The 23,793-nt window shown below is 43.2% G+C and overlaps 5 protein-coding genes across 5 annotated transcripts; 2 read left to right on the plus strand and 3 right to left on the minus strand.

Moving 5' to 3' along the window:
- Positions 1-3,146: 3,146 nt before the first annotated feature.
- On the minus strand, positions 3,147-3,371 carry SERLADRAFT_344390 (uncharacterized protein; the record flags this gene model as incomplete). Its single annotated transcript, XM_007312623.1, has 1 exon — positions 3,147-3,371. A coding segment is annotated over one exon (225 nt), but the record flags the coding sequence as incomplete, so codon positions are not given.
- An 890-nt stretch (positions 3,372-4,261) lies between these two features.
- SERLADRAFT_404812 (uncharacterized protein) lies at positions 4,262-5,260 on the minus strand (the record flags this gene model as incomplete). The annotated part of the gene is made up of 8 exons (XM_007312624.1): positions 4,262-4,281; positions 4,340-4,409; positions 4,464-4,512; positions 4,540-4,552; positions 4,833-4,881; positions 4,970-4,994; positions 5,100-5,177; positions 5,229-5,260. The coding sequence occupies 8 exons, from the start codon at positions 5,258-5,260 to the stop codon at positions 4,262-4,264; spliced, it is 336 nt and encodes a 111-aa protein (XP_007312686.1).
- Positions 5,261-5,484: 224 nt separating this feature from the next.
- Positions 5,485-7,417, plus strand: SERLADRAFT_455089 (uncharacterized protein; the record flags this gene model as incomplete). The annotated part of the gene is made up of 5 exons (XM_007312625.1): positions 5,485-6,184; positions 6,252-6,603; positions 6,660-6,759; positions 6,807-6,854; positions 6,883-7,417. 5 exons carry the CDS (start codon positions 6,141-6,143, stop codon positions 7,194-7,196), a joined length of 858 nt encoding a protein of 285 aa, XP_007312687.1.
- A 10,067-nt stretch (positions 7,418-17,484) lies between these two features.
- SERLADRAFT_404814 (uncharacterized protein) lies at positions 17,485-19,373 on the minus strand (the record flags this gene model as incomplete). The annotated part of the gene is made up of 6 exons (XM_007312626.1): positions 17,485-17,751; positions 17,839-17,893; positions 18,285-18,511; positions 18,580-18,701; positions 18,749-19,316; positions 19,371-19,373. The coding sequence occupies 6 exons, from the start codon at positions 19,371-19,373 to the stop codon at positions 17,485-17,487; spliced, it is 1,242 nt and encodes a 413-aa protein (XP_007312688.1).
- Positions 19,374-20,072: 699 nt separating this feature from the next.
- SERLADRAFT_455090 (uncharacterized protein) lies at positions 20,073-21,081 on the plus strand (the record flags this gene model as incomplete). Its single annotated transcript, XM_007312627.1, has 4 exons — positions 20,073-20,282; positions 20,335-20,518; positions 20,569-20,625; positions 20,687-21,081. 4 exons carry the CDS (start codon positions 20,272-20,274, stop codon positions 20,840-20,842), a joined length of 408 nt encoding a protein of 135 aa, XP_007312689.1.
- Between the last annotated feature and the right edge of the window lie 2,712 nt (positions 21,082-23,793).

Here is a 23,793-nt window from a genome sequence, read left to right on the forward strand (position 1 = left end):
TGGTAGGGCTCAGGAGCTCTACACTATGCAATTTGGTGGTGGGTCCACCAGCAAAAACAACTATTCCCAGAGTCTCAAAGTTGTGTATCATAACACTGCCCCCCTTCTAAGGCTCAACCTCTATGCGGGACCAAGTACCAGAGGTAGTAGTTAAAGTTTTGGGCATAGGTTGAAAAAGGGAATTAAAAAGTTTTGAATTCATGTCTCTAAGCTTCCTAGGAGCTGAGGGATTCTTAGAATAAAATTTGCCAACAGCATTGCGAGAATTGTCCAGATGGGTTTCTGGTTCCTATGTTCTGTCCTTATCTCCATAGCCTGTCCAGAGGACTAGGAATCCTAGTTTTCCACTCTTCAAGCGTGTATCCACTACCTGACCGACTTCCAACCCTTTTTAACCTTCCTGGGTGACTACAACTGGTCCAGGCCGGTTTACGCGCTGTCCCGGCAGCTGCCCTTTGTAGGGTTTCACAAGGCTAATTTTGACCATGGGTACTACCCTCATTTGTGTAGGGAGCTCCAGCTCCACAGCATTGGGTTTGACTTACTTAATCTGATAAGGCCCAATCCACTTTTTGGTCAGTTTTCTAGACTTCTGGTCTTTTAATTCTAAGTGGTTGGTATCTTAACAGACCAGGTTGCCAACCTTGTAATGAGGGGCTTTAGAGTGTTTATGCTCTGCCCTGTCCTTCATCTGCTTTCCAGTTTTGATTAGTGCCTTGCATATTTTGTCTAAAACAGACTTCATGTCTTTGACCAAGTTCCCTGCAGCCTCATTTTTGCTTTTGCCAGGTTTTACACCTATTCTAGGGAGGTATGATCTTGTAATCTTAAATAGTGCCTTTTCTGTAGCCAACAACTGTTTGATATTGTAAGACAACTGGGCTATCTTTAGCCACTTGGCCCAATTTGTCTGCCAATTGTTAATAAATATCCAGAGATACTGTTTCAACTCCTGGTTGAGTCTCTCTGTTTGTGTATTGGTCTGCGGATGGAATACTGTTGATAACTTAGGTTTGATGCCCAGCATCCGGCATAGTTTTTTGTAAATTTGCTAGTGAATTGAGGTCCTCTATCGGAGATAACCGTTTCTGGTAACCTGTGGATGGACCATACAAAATCTTTAAATAAGTCTGCCATACCAGCGGTTATAATTTGATTTGTGGGTATGAACAAGACTTTTTTTGAAACGTGGTCCACAACCACCATTACTGAATCATATCCATTTGACTTGGGTAGATCTATCGTAAAATCAACCAATATATCCTGCCAGGGACCAGCTGGTATTGGATTTGGCATAAGTTTACTGGCTAGTGGTTGATGAGAATTCTTTGCCATGGCACAGCAAAAGCAACACTACACATATTCTTGTATGTCTTTAATCATGCCAGGCCACATGTACTTTCTGGAGATCAACTCCATTGTTTGTTGCCGCCCAGGGTGCCCAGTCACTGGTGTGACATGATGTCCCTTTATCACCTTGATCCTTGTGGACTTGGGCACATAGATCTTGTCTCTGTAATGAGAGAGTCTGTCTTCCCATAAATAATTTTCATTGCCATCAATGTGCACCTTCTCTTCTAATGAGATGCCTTTCTTGAAGACTTCTAGAAGATTATGATCCTGCCCAATTCAAACATTGGAAACCCTGCATTAATCTATCAGGGTGACACCATTGTTGCCATCTTTAATGCCATTAACATTATTCTCTCTTATAGATAAAGCATCTGCTTTTCCCATACCTGGCTGATGAATTAATTTATAGTTAAATCTAGACAAGTACACTACATAGAGGGCCTGTCTTTCATTCAAGTCCTGGGCCGTCTTAAAATACTGCAGATTCTTATGATCGGTCCAGATTTTGATTTGGTGTCTAGCACCTTCTAAGTAGTGCCACCAGTGCTCTAATGCTTGAATAATGGCCAGCTTTTTTTTTGTCAAAAATTTGATAGTTGTGCTCTGTAGGCGATAAACTATATGATAAGTAGGCACACGGCCTCCAAAGATCCTCAAGGCATTTGATTGACAGGGCAGCCCCAGTAGCAAAATCAAAAGAGTCAGTTTCTAGCCAAAACTCTTTGTCTAATTCTGGAAATGCTAGTATGGGCACTGTTGTCAATGCCTGTTTAAGCTTATCAAAAGCTTGTTGTTCCTTGGCACCGCAATGCAAGACTATGTCTTTTTTATGAGATTGTTCAACAGTCTCGTTATCTTTGCAAAGTTTCTGACAAATCTTCGGTAGAAATAGCTTAACTCCTTTAATGCAAGTAGATTCAGGCCAATCTAATATAGCTTGAACTTTCTCAGGATCCATCCTGATTCCATTCTGGCCAATTATCATACCAAGGAAGTCTACTTCCTTCACTTTAAAATTACATTTTATGGGTTTGACAAATAGGTCCCATTCCTGTAAGTGTCAAAGGACTTCTTGCAAAATCCTGTCATGCTCAGCCTCATTGTCCAATTTTGTAAATATTTACAAATTGTCAATGTAAATGACAACACAGTTTTTCATATCTGCAAAGATCTCATTCATCATGCTCTGGAAGGTCGCCGGTGAATTGGTCAACCCAAAGAACACAACAAGGGATTCAAAGGATCCTTGGTGGCACATAAACACAGCCTTCCAAGCATTTTCTTCTTTAATGTGTACATTATTGTACCCCCATCGGAGATCCATCTGTGTTAAGATCTTGGTCCAGCCAATTTATCTACTAACTGACTGATCAAAGGCAGTGGATATGCATTTTTAACTGTGTACCCATTTAGGTAATAATAGGGCATAATTATACACTTTTTACCATCTTTTTTAGGGATGAAGAACACCGGGGAAGTCATAGGGCTTTTGGAAGGTCTGATGTAACCCTTCCTAAGGTGTTTGTCTATAAAACTAGAAACCTCATCTCTTTCTGGAGCAGAGAGGGGAATCATATGTCCATTTCTAGGCTTAAATATGTCCTTCAAATCTATAGCACGGTCTCAAGGCTTTGCCTCTGGGAAGCGTTCAGATTTATGTTTAGAAAAAACTTTCCAGAAGTCATGGTACTCTGGAGGTACCAGCCTCTTAATCTCTTCCTCAGGTTTCACCTCATCATCATCATCGTCAACTTTATCTAGAGATGTGAGTTTGGCATAAACATGACCAGTGTTTATCCCTGAGGGCAATGTGACAATGTGGCAACCCCTGTCTGCCAGTTGATCTCAGTATTGGGTTTAAATAGCCAGGTCCAGCCCAATATCAAATTAATCTTCCCTAGTTGGGTAGCCTTGGCGGTGACTCTTTCTCTGTGTCCTTTGTACTTGGCCACAAAAAAACATTTATGGGTAATACAGTCACCTGCGTTTAGCGAACCATCAACATTATAGATGGGAATAGATACATCAAATTTTACAAGGGGGAGTCCAACCCTCCCCGCTCAGACCTGATCTATGAAAATACTATTAGCGCCTGAACCAAGCAGTGCACTTGCTGGGTGTACTGTTCCTCAGGCAAGGCCTTCCACACCAACATCTAAACAGATCTCCTTTTGGAATAAATATGTGTGCATCAGCACACACCTTGGGATTCCAGTAGAAGGTGGCTCCAAAGAAGAAGAAAAAATATTGACAAAACATGTTTTTCTACTTTAGGATTTTCTGCATGAGAGACTTGCATCTAAAAATAAAGGAAAATAGCACAGCGCAAGAAAGTGAGAGTGGATAAAAGGAAAGTAACACATGGCATCAGTGTGTGAAGACTGAGAAAGAAAGTTAAAGTGGAGAAAAAAAGTTTGCAAGTCCAAAAATTGTGTGTCATAACAATGTGTATATTTATTGGTGTTTGCAGCGGGAAAAAGGCTTTGCTGGAAGGTTTGCGCAAGAACAGTGAGGAAAATAGCAAAGTGATAAATGCAATGGGAGTGGATTGGTAAAGGTCAAAGTAGTCAACATTTTTGGTGTGTTCCCCCATATAGGCGCCTTAGGCAGGTTCACGGCATGCTAAAAGCATGCAGACGCTCATTCATTTAGTCTGACCATCCTTCCTACTGACTCTTGATTTGCCAAGGTGTTATTCCCAATTTGCCCATCTCTCCTTCTGTGGCTATCACAGCCAACACACTGGAATTCTATTGGGTAGCACATCATTGCAACCCTCATTTTTCAATTCAAGCTTTTGTCAAGACCCTTACAGATCTCCATGGTGTAAGGTTTGTTTATGTTTTATTATCATGTCAGGTACTAATTATGTAGTCTCCTTACAAACAATAACTGTCTTGCTAATTATCTATCGCCTTTGGCCTTTATCTAGAAATCAAAGCACAGGTCTCCATGCACATTCAGTGTGTCTTACAACAAGACACACTTGACTGGCGGCTCAAACATGCCTGCCCAGCATGTATGTATAAACTCCAAAATGAGCCTAACCTCTCTTTCTACACCATGGACAGCAATGATTCACTCAAGCAAATTGTCGGACATTCACCTACCAGTAATGAAGACAAAGAAACTCTGAGGCCTTCATCTGAACTCAAGAATCTGCAGGAAATCCATAGGGATCATTACCTATCTAGGGAATCTGTGAATCAATGGGCCAATGATGTGTTAAGCGACATGATAAGTCAGAGTGATGATGAGGTACATTGAATATTATTGACCTTGACAAGGTGCTATTTTGGCTCTACTATCATTGGACAGATGTTGCAATCCGGACCCTTTATGCTCTTGGGCCTCTACAGGCTCAATAATTGTTGTACAACTACAACCCCCTAAAAGTTTGTCAGAAATAGAATAGAATGTAACAAACCATAAAATTAAAGAATTTTGTGAATATCTTACCTGTAGAAATAAAAACAGACCTAACACTACGGCCTTGACCTCCAAAAGTGCAATTTGAGGCAAAGAGGGCTAAATTGGGGCAGATTGTGTGCTGAGCAAGTCACAAAAGTTTCTAAAGAACATCAACAGGTAAACCCCTACAATGACAGGTGCTTACTGAGTTGATCAAAGCCTTGAGGCACCTGCAGATGGAAGAACAAGAAGAAATTGTGACTTCAAGACCCAAACAGGCAATCACGCATCAGATAATCATTGAAGCCCAGTAGTTCCGCTTCTCGCACCCACACCTGCATCTGAACTTGTCATTTTTTTTGATGGTTTGGCTGGACATTGCCGACAAGCTCCACTTGCTTCTGTCGAACATGCTGTGTGTGATCAAGCATGATGAATAGTTGCAAGACTGGTCCAAAACCTACCTTGTCGTTTTGGTTTCGTTCCGCTGCAACATGGTGTCTGATTCACATTTTTATCTCTACACAGGGACCTAGAGAACTCAAAATAGCAACTACTGGTGGTCTTCCGAAGACTCTAGCTCCACTCACTGGTGGGCAATTTCACTCCTCGCAAAAACGAGTGCAGCACCTGTCCAACAATAGTAGTAAGAAATGAGTCACAGTTGTGGTAAAGCTTCTAATAAGAGGCGTTACTATGAAGTCACAGGTGGGTGGAACCAGTGGCTGGGATTTTCATCCTCGGTAGGATCAAGTGTGGCTGGGTGGTACCTGAGCCGAAAATGGCGGTGTAGTTGAAATTAAACCCATAGCTGGCTGGGCACGAGCCTAGACATCCCACACTCATTTCCTTTTCCTGATAGACGACCCCTGACAATTTATTCGAAACACTCATTCACATTCTGAATACCTTGCTCTGTCTATTCATCATGTCCGAACCCTCTTCATCCTCAAGACCTTCTCTCCCAACGTCCTCCATAGACTTTGCTTTACCACCGTCTTCAAGCTCATCTACCCCATCTTTGTCCACGGACGATACCCAAACCAGCCCGTTACTACTACGATTTCGTCGTCCCAGCATAGCAACTTCCAAGTCTGGGTTTTACTCAGAAAAACGTCCTCAAAGCCCTCTGGTTGCCTCATTCACCGCCCCACTCAAGAGACACCCGAGTCTCAATGGCGAAGAGTCGGAGAGCGACAAAGAACGGATGTGGATGGACAGTTCGCCTTCCAGCAGCTCAGAGAACCCGACACCGCCATCCGGCTCTCTCGATGCACATGATGCTGAAAATGAGGCTACCTCTGACGGAAAGGCTCCGTTGAGTCCGTCGACCCCCCCGCGAACGTTTTCTATGCCTAGTAACACGGACGTCCTAGATGCTCCATCAAGGTCAACCTCATCGCGTCGCCTCTCCTTTCCCGTGAGCATTCGTCCGAATTTACAATAGAGCTACGATTGTCAATCCTTTCTCAGCTTAAACCCCCCAGAATACTTAATTTGCTCGCCGAATCTCGCCCAGAAGAGAATGAGGTGCAGTCGGAAGCTGCTTTCCAACGTCTGATATCCTCTTGTTCCGATCTTCCAACTCAGCCTCGCACACCACGGGCACCCTCTGATCGCGGCAGATACCCTGAAGAAGCTGGGGATGAAGACGCTCAAAGGGAGGACACCCCTAGCGACGATGAGGATGGGGATGTTGGGGGACTATTCGCATTCGAAGCACAGAGCGAGGCGACCAGTATCTTCAAACCTTGTACACCTGCTCATAGCATAAGCGGCGAGGATCTAAATATGTCATTAACTGGCAGCCCAGTTGTTGGAGCTATGGATGTAGATATGGTATGTGATCCAGACGCTGGATTCCACTGTGTCACCACTTATCAACACGCATATAGCCTTTACCATCTCCGTCGATGATTTCAACACCAGCATCGATACAATGGCGCTACACCCCTCCCCCTACTACCAGTGCTGTTCGCTCTACTAAACGAAAATGTAAGCGTTGGCAGTTTGTTTGTTGGCATGGCTAACGACCTCAGCAGTCGACGATCGCTTTGATCCCTATCCCACTGCTTCCCAAACGTCGCGCCGTATCCCCATCTCTCTCATTCCTCCGAGAATCTCATCCATCATTTGTACCTCGCACTCCTAACAACATTTCTCGGCTCCCAATCCCAATCGCCATCCCCGTTTCAAGCGTCAGCTCAGCCGCATCTTCCCCAACGGTGACTTACTCGTGCCCCGCCATGCCGGGCTCAAGGCCTGTCAGTCTGGGCACGATGAGTGTGACGTCAAGTCCGATCATGCGACCTACGTTGGGACTAGCTAGCCCTGTGTTGCGCCCGATTCTGAGATCCCGACGTGGGCTAGACGGGGAAGAAAGGGAGATTGAAGGTGCTGGCGAGGCTGTGAACGGGCTGAGTCTTGGGTAGCTTCTGGGATTATGAATTTTCTGGCGATTGCGCTTGGTGGCACGGCTGATGAGGCTCACTAGTATGAATAGAGATGTGTTAGCTGGCTCGAGGAAAGCATAGCCTTGTTCTGAATTGTGTCTGTTATGCATAAATGCATTTCGGTCGGTGGTCTTCCCCGATCCACTGATAAGATAAATGTAAACCACAAAAAGAGCATCATTAATAATTATTCTTCCGGTCATGCGAAGGTACATAAGAGCTTGTGCGGTAGCTCGAACTTTTGGTTCAGCTAGCGCCTTCAGTTTGCTTAACGCCCATCCAACTCGGGGCGCACCGATAGAACCAGCCAGCGCTTCAACTTACTTTGCAGGCTCCTCCCCATCCACTGTTTCGAGGTTCAGAATGTATCCTAGAGAATAGAGACAATTGATCATCCTGACATCGCAAGAAAGCACGTGATGAGAAAATGTTGAAAGTCAGCTGAACTTTGATTCTGAACCTCTCCACACACTACAGGTATGGAGGCATGGAAGCAGGGCGGTTACAGGAGCCGGTGTTACTAATTCCAGCAATGCTGGTGGCATTGGTTAAATGTGGCTGAGGACTCAAAAAATCAGTCTTTGAAACGGAGCTAAAAAGGAGCCAAGTGGGCAGCTCCTTTTTGAGGCTAATTTTTTGCCCTCAGCCATGTTCCATCAGTGCTGCTGCCACCATTGCTGGAATTAGTAACACCGGCTCCTGTAACCGCCCTGCTTCCATGCTTCCATGCCCGTAGTGCACAGCGGCTGGACTTTTGTAAAGCCACAGTGACTAGTGACCCTCGGAACAGTGGATGGGGAGGAGCCTGCTTACTTTGCAGCACTGCCATCAACACAGTAATGTTCCCAAATAGGTGATAAAATAGGTACCACACGGATGAGATGAACATCAATAACACTCTCAACCTTGCAGCTGGCCCTCCTACAGAAGCAGCAAGAAATCACAATCATCAAATGTCATCAAGTTGGGAGTAGCTGCTCTCAACTTCACTAAGCCGCTATATGACAAAGTTCCTTATCACATTGTGGTAATTACTGGGGAAGCCTGGGTACTCATGATGGAACATCTGTTAGATATTCGGACCCTCAGGCCCAGTGAAAAATGACAAAATTTTGGTACATAAATCTCCACATTTGTACATAAATAGTACAAATTTACACTTTTTACCACAATTATGCACATTTTTGGAGATTGCCAAGACTGGCATGCTCCATCAACACATACCCTCGTCAATCAATGTCTTCCTTGTAATCAAAAGAGATCCTTGTCATATGCGATGTGCAACAGTCGGTGCATTCTGCATTCCAATCACAGTACATTTCAGTAAGATATTTGCAATCAAACTTGCTGGTGGACACCTTTCCCTTCAACAGATAAGATAAGATAAAATACTATACTGAGTCTCCATCACATTTCTCCAATGGATATAATAAAACTAAGTGAAACTACAATGGATGTTAGTTTAAGGTGATCTCTAATAAATGTAATGTAACATACCTCAGCCGCTGCCCAAGAGGCTATAGAAATGCCTGAGGTATTTCTATACTAAACCCCCTACTACTTATAGTCGGAGGTGCTACTTGCTACAGTATAATGACTCCTAGGAGTACAATTATGCTCCTAGGAGAACAATGGTTACTCCATGGAGTGGTGGCTATGTTCCATGGAGAACAATGGCTGCTCCGGCAGAGACCAGGTTTATCCGGTTTTGTCACTCCCACTCAAGTGCAACCGTAGTCCCATAGCTTTAGAGAATTTCCAGTGTTTTTCATGAGTGAGGGGTTTAGTGAGAATGTCTGCAACCATATCTCCTGTAGGAACATATCTGATTACTGCCTCTCCCTTTGATACTAAGTTATCTTGGATAAAATGATATTTTCGTTGAATGTGTTTTGTGTGAGCACGGAACTGTGGATCTCGTGTAAGAATGATAGCTGCTTGATTGTCACAGTGCAATGTTGTAGGTCCATTTTGAGCATGTCCAATTTCTTCAAAAAATGTCCGAAGCCATACAAGGTGTTGTCCAGCATTGCTCAATCCAATATACTCTGACTCCGTGGAGGATAAAGCTACCATGCTGTGTCTTTTGCTTGTCCAGGAGATTGCTCCTCGGATGGTGATAAAGACAAACCCTGATGTTGATCGAGACGTGTCTGGGTCTCCAGACCAATCTGCATCCGAATATCCATGGAAATCCATGTCCATGGAGACAACTGTGCCATTATATCGTAGTTCCATGTCCCTGGTTGCTTTCAGATATCGGAGGACACATTTTGCAGCTTCCCAGTGATGGCTCCTTGGAGCTGAGCTATGCCTGCTTAGTATTCCAACAATGTAGGCAATGTCTGGGCAGGTTCCGAGCATGGCATACATGAGGGAGCCTACAATTGAGAGGTATGACACTTGACGCCCTTCAATATGCATCTCGTGTTGCACAATATCTTCCCCTGGAGCATTTGCAAGGAGTTTTGATCCATGGGCCATTGGTGTCCATACTGGTTTGCAGTTCTTCATTCTAGTACGCTCCAGGACTGTGTCAATGTATTGGCGTTGCAATAGGGATATTGTCTTGTTTTGAATGATCACATTGGATTTCTATTCCGAGGATGTATTTTGCTTCTCCAAGGTCCCACATTTTGAATATGGATTCGAGTTTGGCTTTTGTGATATCCATGAATTTTTGGGATGAAGCTCCTAGGAGGAGGTCATCTACATAGACAACAATAAAGCATATTTGTTTGTTGTCCCGGAATACATAGAGACATGTTTCTGCATTTAGTCTTGTGAAACCAAGCTCCTGGAGCTTGCGATCAAAAGTTTTGTTCCATGTACAACCAGCTTGTTTTAACCCCTAGATGGATTTCTTCAATCTCCAGCAGTATCCAGGTTGGATAGGAACACCCCCTGGAGGAAGCATGTACAGTTCTTCTTCAAGTTCTCCATTGAGATAAGCTGTGGATACATCCATTTGATCAAGTTCTAGGTCGTACTTTGCTGCCAGGGCTAGAATAATTCGGATTGACTCTAAGTTTGCAACCGGAGCAAAAACCTCCTGGTAATCAATCCCCTCCCTTTGAGTAAAACCTTGTGCAACAATCCGGAGTTTGTATCTCTCAATGTTTCCGTTTTGATGTGACGGGTTTTACTCCCTTTGGAAGTGGAACAGTGTCATATACTGCATTAGTATTGAGACTTAGGAGTTCCTCCTCCAAGGCAGACTTCCATAATTCTCCATCCGGACGTGATAAGGCTTCCTTTAGTGTCCTTGGAAGGTCTGTGTTAGATGGACCGGTACTTGCTATTCCAGCAAAGAATGTCTCCTCTGTATCAGATGTTTCTTCATGAACCTCAGGAGTGTTAGGTTTCTCCATGGAGTTGTCATGCTGCTCTTTTTGAGACTGTTCCTCATCTAGAGTCCTTTGATAATCTCGGTTTTTGTCTGCAGGACGGGTCTGGCGACTGCTTCTGCGTACTCCTAGGACTTCAGCAGCATGACTGCTCTTTTAGGGACTTGTGCAGGTACTCCAGGGAGTAGCAGCATTTGTGTATTTGTTGCCCCACTCACTCCTGAAGGTGTTGAATCACTCCTTGGAGGTGTTGTATGCCTTCCAGAAGCTAATCCAATGGACAGGCTGTCTAGCTGTATTCGGACCTTTTCCACATCAGCTGGCTGTATGTTGTGGGGCTGAAGTTTTCTTCTCCCAAATGAGTCCGGAAGAATGTTTGGACATCTTCTTTCCATTGCTTGTATTGTTCCAGTGCTTCACTTTTATGTTTTAGGAAATATATCCATGGAAATTTGGAGAAATCATCTACAATGATAATCCAGTACCAAAAGCCCTCCCTGGAAGTTGGTTTGATTGGTCCTTCAACATCTGTGTGCACAATTTGTATGGGGTGCTTGGCTCGGTTTCCTCCAGTGGACTTGAAAGGTAATTTCTTCATCTTTCCTAAAGCACAAGGTTCACAAAACTCCGGGGTTCCAGTAAGGGTGTCTATATCCTGGAGCTGTCTTTTTGTAACCATTTGTTGCAAGCGGTCCATTCCAATGTGTCCCATTCTCCTGTGCAATAAATTTACATCTACTGCTGCAAAAGCTGAATCCAGGTTGATTTCGGGTTTTGCTTGGATGTGATAAAGTCCTCGCTTGTGTAACGCAGTGAGGATAAGTTCCTCCTTTTTCCGAACTTCACAAGTATTTGACCCTGCTGGAAAAAGTGTTGATAACCCCGTTTTGGACAATTTGTGGACAGAGATGAGTGCTAACATGAAGTTTGGCACAAGTAAGACATTTGACAGTGCAATATTGTAGTCCTTATTGCCAACAGTTGCTTGTAGTATTACAGTTCCAATTCCAATGGCATTTACAGAGGATTCATCCCCAAAAATGATCGTCCTCGGAGGATGCAGAACATGGTATGTTCCTGGCTCAAACCAGGAGCGGTGAGGGACCATGTGGGATGTTGCTCTGGAGTCAATAATAATTGTTGTTTTGGTCTTATCGGGTTCCGACACAAGGTAAGCTTGAATGCGTTTAGCAAGGGGCTTGGAAATATGTACATGATCCAATGCAATATGACTCTGTTCCTCCTCGGAGTCAGATCTGGATGATTGCTCCGCTGTATTTTCCTTTCCCTTCTTCCTTTGACTTTTTTCAGCTGACTGAAGTGTTCGACACTCCGAGGTGTTGTGTGATTTGGCTTTGTGGAAGTTACACCATTTGTCCTCGGATTTGAGTGCTGATTTGGAACCTCCAGGGGCCTTCCCTGACTGTCGTGCAACTTCTGCAGTGATCCGGATCTCAACTGCATCAAAGGTAAATTTATTTTCTTTAATCGTGTTGATTACTGATGACTGAAATATTTGCCATTCAGGAGTGCATGAGAGAGATTGGAGAAGAGTGAAAGCCATGAGTTTGTTATCAACTCCTAGTTTCATTCCAGAGAGGTGTGAATCAATTGTCCGGATTTTTGCAATGTGGTCCTGAATAGGTGATGTCCCATCCCAGGACAATTTGGTGAGTTGCTGGAATGAATGGAAGGCCAAGGCAATGTTGGACATTTGATGGAGCGAGACAAGTTTATTCAAATAACTCCTTGGAGCTGGTGAGGTCTCCAGTCCTCATTAGGAGGGCATCAGAGATGTGGTCCTGGATGACTCCATGTGCCTTCTCATCCTTAAGTATCCAGGTGATTTCAGGATCCTCCGAGGAGGTAGGTTTTCCTGGTGAGGGCTTAAGCTCCTCTCCAGTAACAACCCAGAGAACTTTTTCCTGACGTAGCTTTGAGATGATCCGGAGTTTCCATATCTGAAAATTGTTGGGTCCAGTGAGAACTGGACATGCGGATGTATCGCGTGCTGTGGTCATGGTTCCGAGGTTGCCATTTCAAATAAGAATTATTTCCTGCGTAGCTTTTGCGCACCAGGGCTCATAACCTAATAAAACTAAGTGAAACTACAATAGATGTTAGTTTAAGGTGATCTCTAATAAATGTAATGTAACATACCTCAGCCGCTGCCCGAGAGACTATAGAAACAACTGAGGTATTTCTATACTAAACCCCCTATTACTTATAGTCGGAGGTGCTAATCGCTACAGTATAATGACTCCTAGGAGTACAATTGTGCTCCTAGGAGAACAATGGTTACTCCATGGAGTGGTGGCTATGCTCCATGGAGAACAATGGCTGCTTCGGCAGAGACCGGGTTTATCCGGTTTTGTCATGAGTAACTAAAGAATAGGAATACTGGACTCTGCAATACTAGTCCGAAGTTTTGTAAACAAAGGTAAACAAATCAGCCACAAAGGCGAAATTATAGAATGCTCAGTGAATACTGAACAATACAGCAAAAAGAATAAAGAAGAAAGTGATTTAGAAAGAAGGGAAAATAGATAGCACAACTAGGTGCAGAATCACCAAAACTAACAAGCATGTCAGCCAAAATGTCTCAAAGATGTTCCTGATGAGCTTTCTGTGATTTCACAGTGAGCATGATCCCTTCTTCCCAGCCTGGAAAGCTCAGCAGTATGACCGATTTTCTTAGCCTTTTCTGTGTACCCCCACAAGTTCATTTCAATAAAGGGATCATCAACGCTTTGCATGTGATAGTCAATCAATTGACTGGAAACAGATACAGATTCATGATCAACCAATACAACAACCTCTTCAGAGGCAAGAGACTCTTCAGGTAAGTTATCATCATCATCCACAGCATCAATGTTGTGTGCCTGTTCATCAAGTTGTTGTGTTTGTGTTTTTATTTCCAGAGTCGGATCAGAGTGATCAAATTCATAGAAGCGAAGAGTTTTGAAGGAGTGGCTAGAGTAAAAGTCTCCTCCTTCAAGAATGTAACTGAACACTTGTTAGTGTGATATTTTCTGTTGGGACATGATGATCACATTGACACTTTTAGTGAACAGACTGTGTTTTTTTTATGTGCAGCCCACTCTATCGACTCCATTATTTTTTTTTTTTCATTTTTTCCATAGCCTACTTCAAAGCATCCATGCCTACATAAACAGGTAAACTATAATAAACTAAAGCTTTTGCTGACTCTTCAAAACCTATGTATTTGATATCCATATTACATTGCAAGAGAAAGATGATGAGTTTGTGAAAATTATTGATCCATGGGTGTAGTCTGCGCAGGAGTATGGATTGGGTCTTCACATCTATTTCAGTCAGTGCTTGTGTTCTGCCATATTTTTACTCTACAGTATTCATCATTATGTGGTTGACCCTTTTTCAGATGTTTCCAGCAAGTTTCAGTGTGGTGGTGCCAATTACATTGAATTGCCAAGTCCGAGATGAATGCGCGGAATCCCCCTGAAATGTGTCTTCATCCTTTCCTAAAATTAGAGGGTCGGCTAATTAAGGATCCACTTGACCTTCAGCTAAGAGAGGTCTGTGATTGGGCAATGTGCTATCAGAGCTATCGGATGAAGCTGTGCCTGGAAGTTCACATGATATTATGGACTCCATCCAGTTTATTATGGAATCATGGTAAGCCATGTCCTCACTCATGAGAATTCAGAGCTTCTGAGGGTTGGGATTTCCTTTCAACCAGATTAACATGTGATAATGCAATGTTCCACGGCCTTGTGCCTCAACCATACTGTAATAGGTTTGGATGCCTCCCAATATTCCTACAAGCGGATGATTGATGTCCAAAGGATTTATGGTGATAAACAAAGCAGGAGTGCCAAACTCTTTGATCAAGGCCCAAATCTTGTTGTATCTGCATAGTTTGTACCCTGTGCTGCCTTTGACGCCTTTTACTAACATTTTCAGTCGGGTCAATAGACGCAACACTTTACACTGATAATCCATGTTGGCCTGTGCATGTGGATCCAACTCCCACTTGCAAATCATGTCAGTCAAACCCAGAGCACATTCCAGAATGTCTTTTGCAACTTGATCTTGTTGATGTGCAGAAACTCAGAATCTTGCTTGAGCACTAACCTCCCTTTTTTGCATGATATTCCAGCATATGAATACAAAGTTTGGATCACTTTCAAATGGTGGATCATCTTGCAGTAATAGATTACACAATTGACGATCAAAAAATATATGTTGAGTAGGTGTTTGATTGGTTTTGTGGAACAACATGATTCCCCATAGATCAAGATGCAGGAAGAGGTAGCTCATCAAAGCAGGATCACGATCGTCCAAAGGTGTGTTGCACTACGCATCTGCACAAATCATTTTCCATCCAAGCAGTGGGCCAATGCAGTGGCTTTCATTACACAATAAGACTCCGGAGAGTGATCTCCAGCAGTGTAACCAACAGCCTCCATCAGAAAGTCAGCATCAGGCTCTCACTCTCCCAGATTATCCGCTTGATAAGTGTAGTCTGCACAAGCACTGTTACTTGCACAAGCTTTCTCCTTCAGCAAAAAATTCAATTCAACAGCATGTGGCAAGTCTCTGGCCTGTTCACCTTCATAAAAGTCCTCCAGGTTCTTGAAATTGAAGGATACTCCTGATGCACGATACCAAGGGTTGTTGTTGACAAGGAAAGTAATTAACACCTTGACAACATTCCTGCTCACCAATACAGGTAACAATGCACCTATATTCTTTCTCATCACAGGTGTATCACTACCCATGAACAATGCACATACCGCCTCCGCAATCTTAGTGCAGTTTGGAGGAAGCATGTCCCACAATTCCACAGAATCTTGGGGAATAATGGCTAACTTACTTTTCACAAATTTTGGTGCACTCTCACTGGTACGTTTGTTCATGATGTAGCTGTGACAACCAAGAGTTAGTTACTCTGGCACACAACTCAGACAAGCAAAAGAGTAATGAAAGGGAGTGGTTACCCCTTAAGATAGGACCAAGTTAGTTGTGGGTAAACAATAGGAGGACTCGCTAAGGAGTCTCCTGGATCTATTGAGGTTTATATACTACTACAGTGTTTGTTTGTACATATGTACAGTTGATGGAGGCAGTGGCTGCTGATGTCATGGGGCATAGCCCGTGTGACCAGCTCCACTACGTGAGAGACTTGTAGCTAAAAATAAGGAAAAGGCAGCGCAGCACGAGAAGGTGGAGTTTGAACAAAGATGGAAAGTGCCGCATGGAACAGTGTGTGAAAACTACAAAAGAAAGTTGAAGAGGAGAATGAAATTTAAAGGTCCAAAAATTGTGTATTGTAACAGTAGCTAACTTTAGTAGCTCATGCTCAACTTATCATCATTTTGTCCATTGAGCTTGAGACTGTGACAACAACAACAATACACAGGTTTGGGGCACTGGAGCACAACAACAGACAAGCAGAAGAGTAATGAGAGGGAGCGGTTACCCTTAAGATGCAACCGAGTTAGTCGTTGGTAGACAACAGGAGGACTCGCTGAGTCCTTCCCCATGTATTGCTCCTGTATATATACTAAAATACATGAGGTACTGTACGGTTGTAAATAAAGTTTAAAGTTCGATGTTTAGCATGTGACCAATCACATGGTGAGCCTAGACACTGGTCAGGTGATGTGTCACATGATTGGTCATGTGACTATGAAAAATCCGAAAATGTAAAGTAATGTAAATTGTCACATGACTGGTCATGTGACTTGGAAAAAGTAAAAGTAAAAGTACAAAAAGTGGAGTGACCATGATACTGAAAGCTTGCACGTGCATCCAAAGGCTGTTTCCCATGACAAACAAAAGAAGAATAACAAAATGTACACATGTAGATGTCATCCAAAGCCCAGGGGGATTCCATTCCCTTTGAATACAATATCGCACCTCAATACAGACCTATGTGGTAATCATCTGGTAAAGTGTGTGGCGGAAGGAATCTATTGTTGAGTAGCACCAGGTCAAAGTCTGTAGGATAGACTTTTTCCAGTTCTTTTTTTAGGCTTATTATGTGCACAGACAGCACATGGACAACATTTTTCAATAGCAGCCATCTTACTTTGCCATTCCTGAATAATAGCCAGCTTTGCACTGGCACTGGCAACATATGGAAAGTGCTGAGACAAATGCAAGTTCTGTGCTCTACAACATCAACTGCAGAGTACATCTCTATCCTGGCGAACTTGAGTTTGCTGTCTGACTTGTCTCTCACCCTGTCAAACAGCTTCCTTCATTGAGCGATCACAATAACACTTGCAGAAAAGTATGATTGACTTTTGACAACAGCTGTCAATGCAGACATGCTTTGTCACATCCTGTCTGACTTTGTCCTTAATAGGTCTGCAAGAAACTGGGATAGCATGCAAATGAGCAATGCTACACAAGTTATTTAATGTGAGATGAGGGAAATCTGATATTACTCTCTGAACTGATGGAAACTGTGCTACAAGGAATGGACCTCTCAGCCATAACTTGGCATATGATATGGCATTACCATTGTACATTGATTCATAGTCAAATGACATACAAAAGTGACATGCTGTGACACAGTCAGGCAACCCCTTAACAATGGTGCAATTTACAAGCTAGCACTCACTCTCCTTTGTCCAACCCCAGTACATATCAATGTGATTCAACTCACAGTGATATTTAGGCAGAAAATAGCACCTATGGCCAGCATCCTTAATAAGCACCTGGAGCAGTGGCCTTTCACTCATAAAATCTTTCTGTAGCGAGAGGACTTTTTGCATGCAACACCACCTGGATGCCCCTACTTGGATGCCATCACACTATCTAACATCCAGCTTTTCATCTGCCCCTTCTGCAGCAGCGGCTTCCCTCTCCCTCATCATTTTTTCTTGAGCCTCTCGAGACATTTTGCAGATTGGACATTCACCAACAACTCAGCCATTATTGTGACTCCTTATTGTTTCAACAAGGCCTTGCTCTTCCAGGACTGGCAACATCCCTTTTGCTTGGCCACAGAATTCAAAGTCAGGGTGGTTGGATAGGAGGTCATGTGGAAACACCATGTCCTGGGACTTGCTGTGCAATGACACATTGAGGTTGTTGTCTGTTATGTAAGTTGATTTCATTTTCCTCTGCTTTCCCCCAGGTTTAATGTTCATCTCTTTTGCATTTAGAGCATCCTTTGCAAATGCCACCATGTGCTAACAAATGATCAAACACAAACTCACCGACAGCATTTGATTATATTCTCTCAAATATTGGGATTATCTGTTGGACCTGGTACTCACTAAGCAATATTTTCTTATCCACAGAATCTCTACATGACCTGAGTTATTAATCGCTCTGTATTCCACCATCCCTCATGATTCTCCCCAGGAAAAATTATTTCTCTTGCATTTGTATCTTTCAGTTTATCTGTGCTTGGTAACTGACCATTCTCTTTTAGCTATTCATCAGTCAATGCTAGTTAACCTGTATGTTTGACAATGAAATCCAATACATGAATTGCACGGCCTTGTCCTTTTTCCATAGTGGCATCTTCCCCTCTGTGGTCCATACACAACACCGCAACTCATTTGCTCGGAAGATAGACTCATCATGCATAACCACCATATGCAGCTTCTCTCCAGGTTGCAGTTCTGGTTCAATGGGCTGCAATATTTTATCATCATAGGTATATCATAGCCTGGCATCATCATTAGTTTACTGAAAACATCATTATTAACCAGCTTACCTCTCATTCTTTGATATCTCATCTAGGAACTTGGTGCGGTACTCGATAACATCTTTTTTCTCATGGCCATCAAAATACAGGCCTTTCTTTGCCTCTTTTAACTCATATACTAGCTTAAATAGCCAGCGGCGGGCTGTTGCCTCCGAGACTTTGCTCTGCTTTGATTTGAGTACAAGTCCTGGGATTATTTTCTCATTGGTTCGTTTTGTCAGCAGTGACAGTGTTATCTAAACAGCCAGGTACCAGATAAGTTGTCAGTGAGTTGTCGCTCTAACCTTCATGAATACACACTGACCTCTCCATTAGCAAAAATCATTAGGTACCGGCATATTGCACAAACAACATGCTCATCGTTGAGCAGGGATATGTGCCCTTGGTGTCTACCTGTCTTCACACTGCTGGCAATGTCCAAAACCACTCAACATAGGTATACATTTGTCGGATCTTTCAAGAAAAATATGGACCCTTCCGTATTGAAGTAGCAACAGACAGACTGGCCTTCGTCTTTGGTGATTTGATTCTAGGAACCATTTTATACTTCTCCCACAGGTTGACATATTGTTTCAGCGCATGCAAGTTTACTAACTGCGAATGTGCCCGATACTTCTTTGCATTGTTTATCAACCTCTTTATTGTTGCTTTCACTGTTTCTTGCCCAGGCCCTTTTTTATCTGTCCTTAGGTTCAAGAACACTGCTGCAAGTTCCTCATCTCCATTACTCAGCACTCTTTCTTCTCCCAACATCTCTGCTGGTGACTTGGTGTCTCCTTCCTCAATCTCTTCCCAGGTTTTATCATCAATGCTTGTCACCTCTCCCCAGGTTCCCATCTCAATACTCATCTCCTCTTCATCAAGTCCTTCGCCGATTCTTTCAACCCCTTCTTCCAATCTCAGTCCCTCTCTTTTGAAACTACTGCTTCTGTCATCAACGACAGACCGAGGCCGCTTGTCAAAGAATACAGTGATCTTTTGACAGCCTTTGGAGGCTTCTTGTAAAGCCTTCGAAGTGTCATACTTAGACACTGGCCCTACCTACCCCTGTGTAGGTGGGCATACAATTTTTGGGCCCCCCTGATGGTTTCGTACCATTATTTCCTTCTATACTTGTTACTTCATCGAGGCAATGTTTCTTTATGGGTAAGGCTTGTATCTGTTGTTGGCATATTATATACATTACAATAGATTCTTCATTCTTGCAGTCACTTTCATTCAACTATTCCGACATTCTGATAGATTACATAAGTTTCCTAATTAGGATACAGAAAAGCGCACTCATCCTACCTTAGACACCTCAGTCATTTACCAGAAAGACTGAGGTACAGTAAACACTATTATTGCAGTTAAAACTCATACTTACACATTCCTTTAGAGTCTTTTACTTTACAGGTACATTTGATTAATATATCAGTCATTTACCAGAAAGACTGAGAGTCTTTTACTTTACAGTTCTAGTCATCACATCATCTGTGTCATCTCCATCACTTGGCTCATATTCAAATTCTGCATCTCTAGGTGTGTTGGTTATGTGTCCGGTAAGCTGGGTAAAGCCCTTTTGATTGGCTGTTCTCTGCTTCTTCACTAACAGTTGTGTTTTTCTTGGTGGAGGCATTCTGACGTGATGTTTTACAGCGGATTCAAGCACTTTGGATCAGCAACCCAAAATCTGAACAATTACGTAATATAGACATTTTCTGATTTTTCGTATGAATGAGTAATTTAGCTACATTTCCTATCAAAATTTTAAAATCAGCCTGAAATAAGGCCTGGTTGACCCTGGGCAGAATGCACTATAGCATCCAGCTGTATGGTGATGTTTGCCAACTGCCACCACGCAAAAGCAGAGTTCACCCAGGCCTATTTTTCGTGATAACATGAACACTCTTCCCTTCTGCCTACTCATTTGACGCCTTGGGTGCTAACTCATTCCGTAGGTCTAACGTTCTGAAATTAGGTGTAAGGATTTCATCCCAATACCACTATTTGTCGCATGTCTCAACGGTCAGTCTTCAGTACTTAAAGTTATCTTGCTTCTGTTCACCAACAAATTCAGTGTCTCTAATGTTCTCCGTGATCGCTCATCCATTTTGGGCCTGAACTCGTCGTCGGGGCTCAGCAATTCACTTCCACTTGACCACAGCATCCTACCGCAGCCCAATCGCTTCTTCGACGACCTCGAAGGTCAAAATGACACGCACATGGACACTCTACATGTCAAATTGAGACAGCTGAAGGATGTGAGTGTGTATAGTTCCCCTACAAACGAAATCTGGACAAACATATTTAGCTTACCGTTGGCATCCGGAATGAGGTACGCTCTTCCACGGCGCAATTCGGACAGATGGTACAATAGTCTTGTTTAATCTTTCATGAGATTTGAGTACTTATTTTTTTGAAATTTGAAGAACGATGCCTTCTCGGAAACATCAGGAATTTTAGCTGGTTCTTTCCGACGAATGAACAACATGAGTCAACGGCAGGGTTGTCATTGGGTGGGGTACATTATATTCATGACGATTGTTTTCTGGTTCTTTGTTCTCGTGTGGTGGTTGCGCTCATAGCACTCAGAGTCTTTTTTTCATCTTCTCATTTGGCAGCGCACTTGCAGTACTGTTTCCTGGCATTGTGGTGGTGTTCTTAGGTTAGCATAGGGCAGTCAGGTCCTTATATATGTTGCTATAATCGTGTTTTACATTCCTTGCACAACGCTGTATCCTTGCAGCTCACTCACAGCCCATTTCACTCGTGGCAAAATATAGACCGCTTAGGTACATTATATTCGAATTGTTTTGTATTTTTACAACTCCGATTGACGTTCCCCGGACGTCGGTCACGGACCTGCTTGATTTGAGTGGAAGGAGCGGAGGGGCAAATAGGGCCAAATCTGGCGCCACTACAAGTTGTGCCAGTCGCAGTGTTGGATGAGCCGTGCCTTCAAGAACAGTGCCTATCAGAGTGCCCAAGGTGCCTCCGTGGCACTCTGGGGCACTGGATCACGTGTATGGTACTTGAGACGGCACTATGTCTGAGTAATCGCATATGTGTAAGGTGCTCATGCAGCCTGATTGGAGATCAATGAGATTGTCATCAACATGTTCACCATTGCTGTGACTTAACTGCATGGCTTTCATACCGCAAAAAGCTTGCATTGTGTTTGCTGCCCCTTCTCCTCATGCATTCTTTGTATATAATCTCAAGTCTGACAGAAGAGCTGGCACAAACTTACTTCCTTTTGGATTTTCACCACTTGGTTTACCTAGCCTCGCAGTCCATCATCAGTCCAAAAAATGGGTTGAGAACGAGATTGGTGGAGAATTGATAACTTTACAGATCATCCCAAGTACAAAGATAAGGATCCGACATCATTTGCAAGCAAGGATGGCAAGCATGCAAAAGTTGCATGTAACATGTGCTGGCCCGTAATAGTGGACAAGCATAAGATACAAGACATAGAAGATGTCACACAAAACAAGAGAGTGACAGCACGTACTCAGGAAATGATTGAAAGTGACAGTAAGTAGTATCACAACACAATGGGATCCACACCCGTGTACAGTGATTCTGGACCTTCTGGGCCTTCTGGGCATGCAACCAATCAGTATGCTTTCCAAGTACGCCTTGGTAGCTTAGTTGGTAAAGCACCAGACCATGAAAGCTGGAGTCCCAGGTTCAAGCCCTGGCCAATGCATGTTTTCTCATACTATAAACAAATGTCATAATTTGTCAAGTAGGACTATTTGCGCTATAGCATGAGACTAATATGACTACACTAGTGTGGGCTGACCACTCCGAGAACAAACCCTGGCTTCCATCTCGCATAGACACAGTTCTGCAACATCTAGTTCTTCATTGTCCAAACCAGCCACAATTTGTCCGCCAGCGTGCCAGACATGAATGTGAGAACCGTGGTTATTCTGTAGCAGCATCACCATCTTTGAAATGAACCCGCAGCAATTATGAGCAAGCTGGTCCCTCATCATTGTCACCTCTTCCAAACCTGCTACTTTCGAGATCACACTTCAGCTCTGAATCACCTTTTCAGACCCCAAGTACATCTCTGAGTACATTAGCTTCCCCATATCTGCCAGATCTTAATCAGACTCATGCCACAATTCCATCAAAATGCAGGCGCAAAAGCTTCTCGCATCAACCATCACAAACATTGCAATGGAGTATCAAGATGCAGCAAGAGTTTGGACGATGCCTTGCCCACCTCACAGCTTCAGCTGGTCTACCATTCCAATGGGTTGAAAAGCCTAAATGGATTCAGCTCTGCCAAAGGTTCCTTCCAAATGCCCAGCCTATCAGCCGCAAAGTCCTGTCTAATCGACTTATTCCCGCAGAGGCTAAACACTATCGTGAAATGGCAAAAAGAAGCCTTAGCGGACAGCTTGTGACAGGACAGTGCAATGGATGGACCGGTGTCAACTCACACCACATAATTGTGTTTATGGTCACATCAGCATCTTGTGAGGTAAGCCACCTTTATGATTTTTTATAACTGTATGACCTATTTCAAGTTGTAGGTTCATACTGTGAAGGTTTATGATATGTCCTCTGAACGAAAAACTGCCAACAACCTATATACACTCATCAAGAAAACACAGGAGATACTCGAAGTTAGCTGGCATGTGATCCTCATTGCATTTACTTCTGACACTTCTGGGGAGTCTCACAAGGCAAGAAAAATCCTTTGTCAAGATAGGCCTGAAATCATAGTCCTAGATTGCTACGCATACCAAATTAACCTCATTGTAGGGGAGTATTTTGCTTGCAAGGAGGCACAGTTTGTATCTGGATTTTTCAACAAAGGCTATTGACCTTATTACATGGATACGGAGCAAAACATTCCTTACTGCTCTCATTCGCTCTACCTCAAAAATACTCACTGGCTCTGCAAAATCTGTTATCCGCCCTGTGATTACACGATGGACAGCACACTATCTTGCATTTCAGCGTCTACTTGAACTACAACTTACTTTGCAACAAATTGTGGCTGTGGATGCCCAAAAAATACCTGCTGAATGGCTGGTCAGAACTGGAGACCAACAGGCTTTAGAGAAGGCTGACAGAATGGTAGAGACTATTAATAATGTGTTGTTGTGGCACACCATAGTGCGGTATGACTTTCTTCTGGTCTGAGATTTTTCTCACACTTAGGCTTCCATAGGATTGAAAAACACCTTGAACCACTTGCACTTGCAGCAGATATCACTCAGGCAACATATTGTCGACTTGACCAAGTCCTGATTACCTTTGGAATATTATTTTCCAAATTTTCATCTATTTTGAACACTCCCAACGGCCCAACTGATGTCCCACTCATGCAAGCAACACTGAAAAGCATTGAGAAACACTGGGAGAAATCAGACCAAGACATATTCATTGCTGCAGTAATACTTAATCCTCTCTACAAGGCATCTCCATTCAGCTCCAGTGTCAAGTTCATGACAGCAGCAGGAGTCTGGGAGCTCTGTAGTCGGCTGTGGATGCGCTTTTACAAAGAAGAGGC

This window comes from Serpula lacrymans (genome assembly GCF_000218685.1).
Source record: "Serpula lacrymans var. lacrymans S7.9 unplaced genomic scaffold SERLAscaffold_1, whole genome shotgun sequence".
Classification (NCBI taxonomy): Eukaryota; Fungi; Basidiomycota; class Agaricomycetes; order Boletales; family Serpulaceae; genus Serpula; species Serpula lacrymans.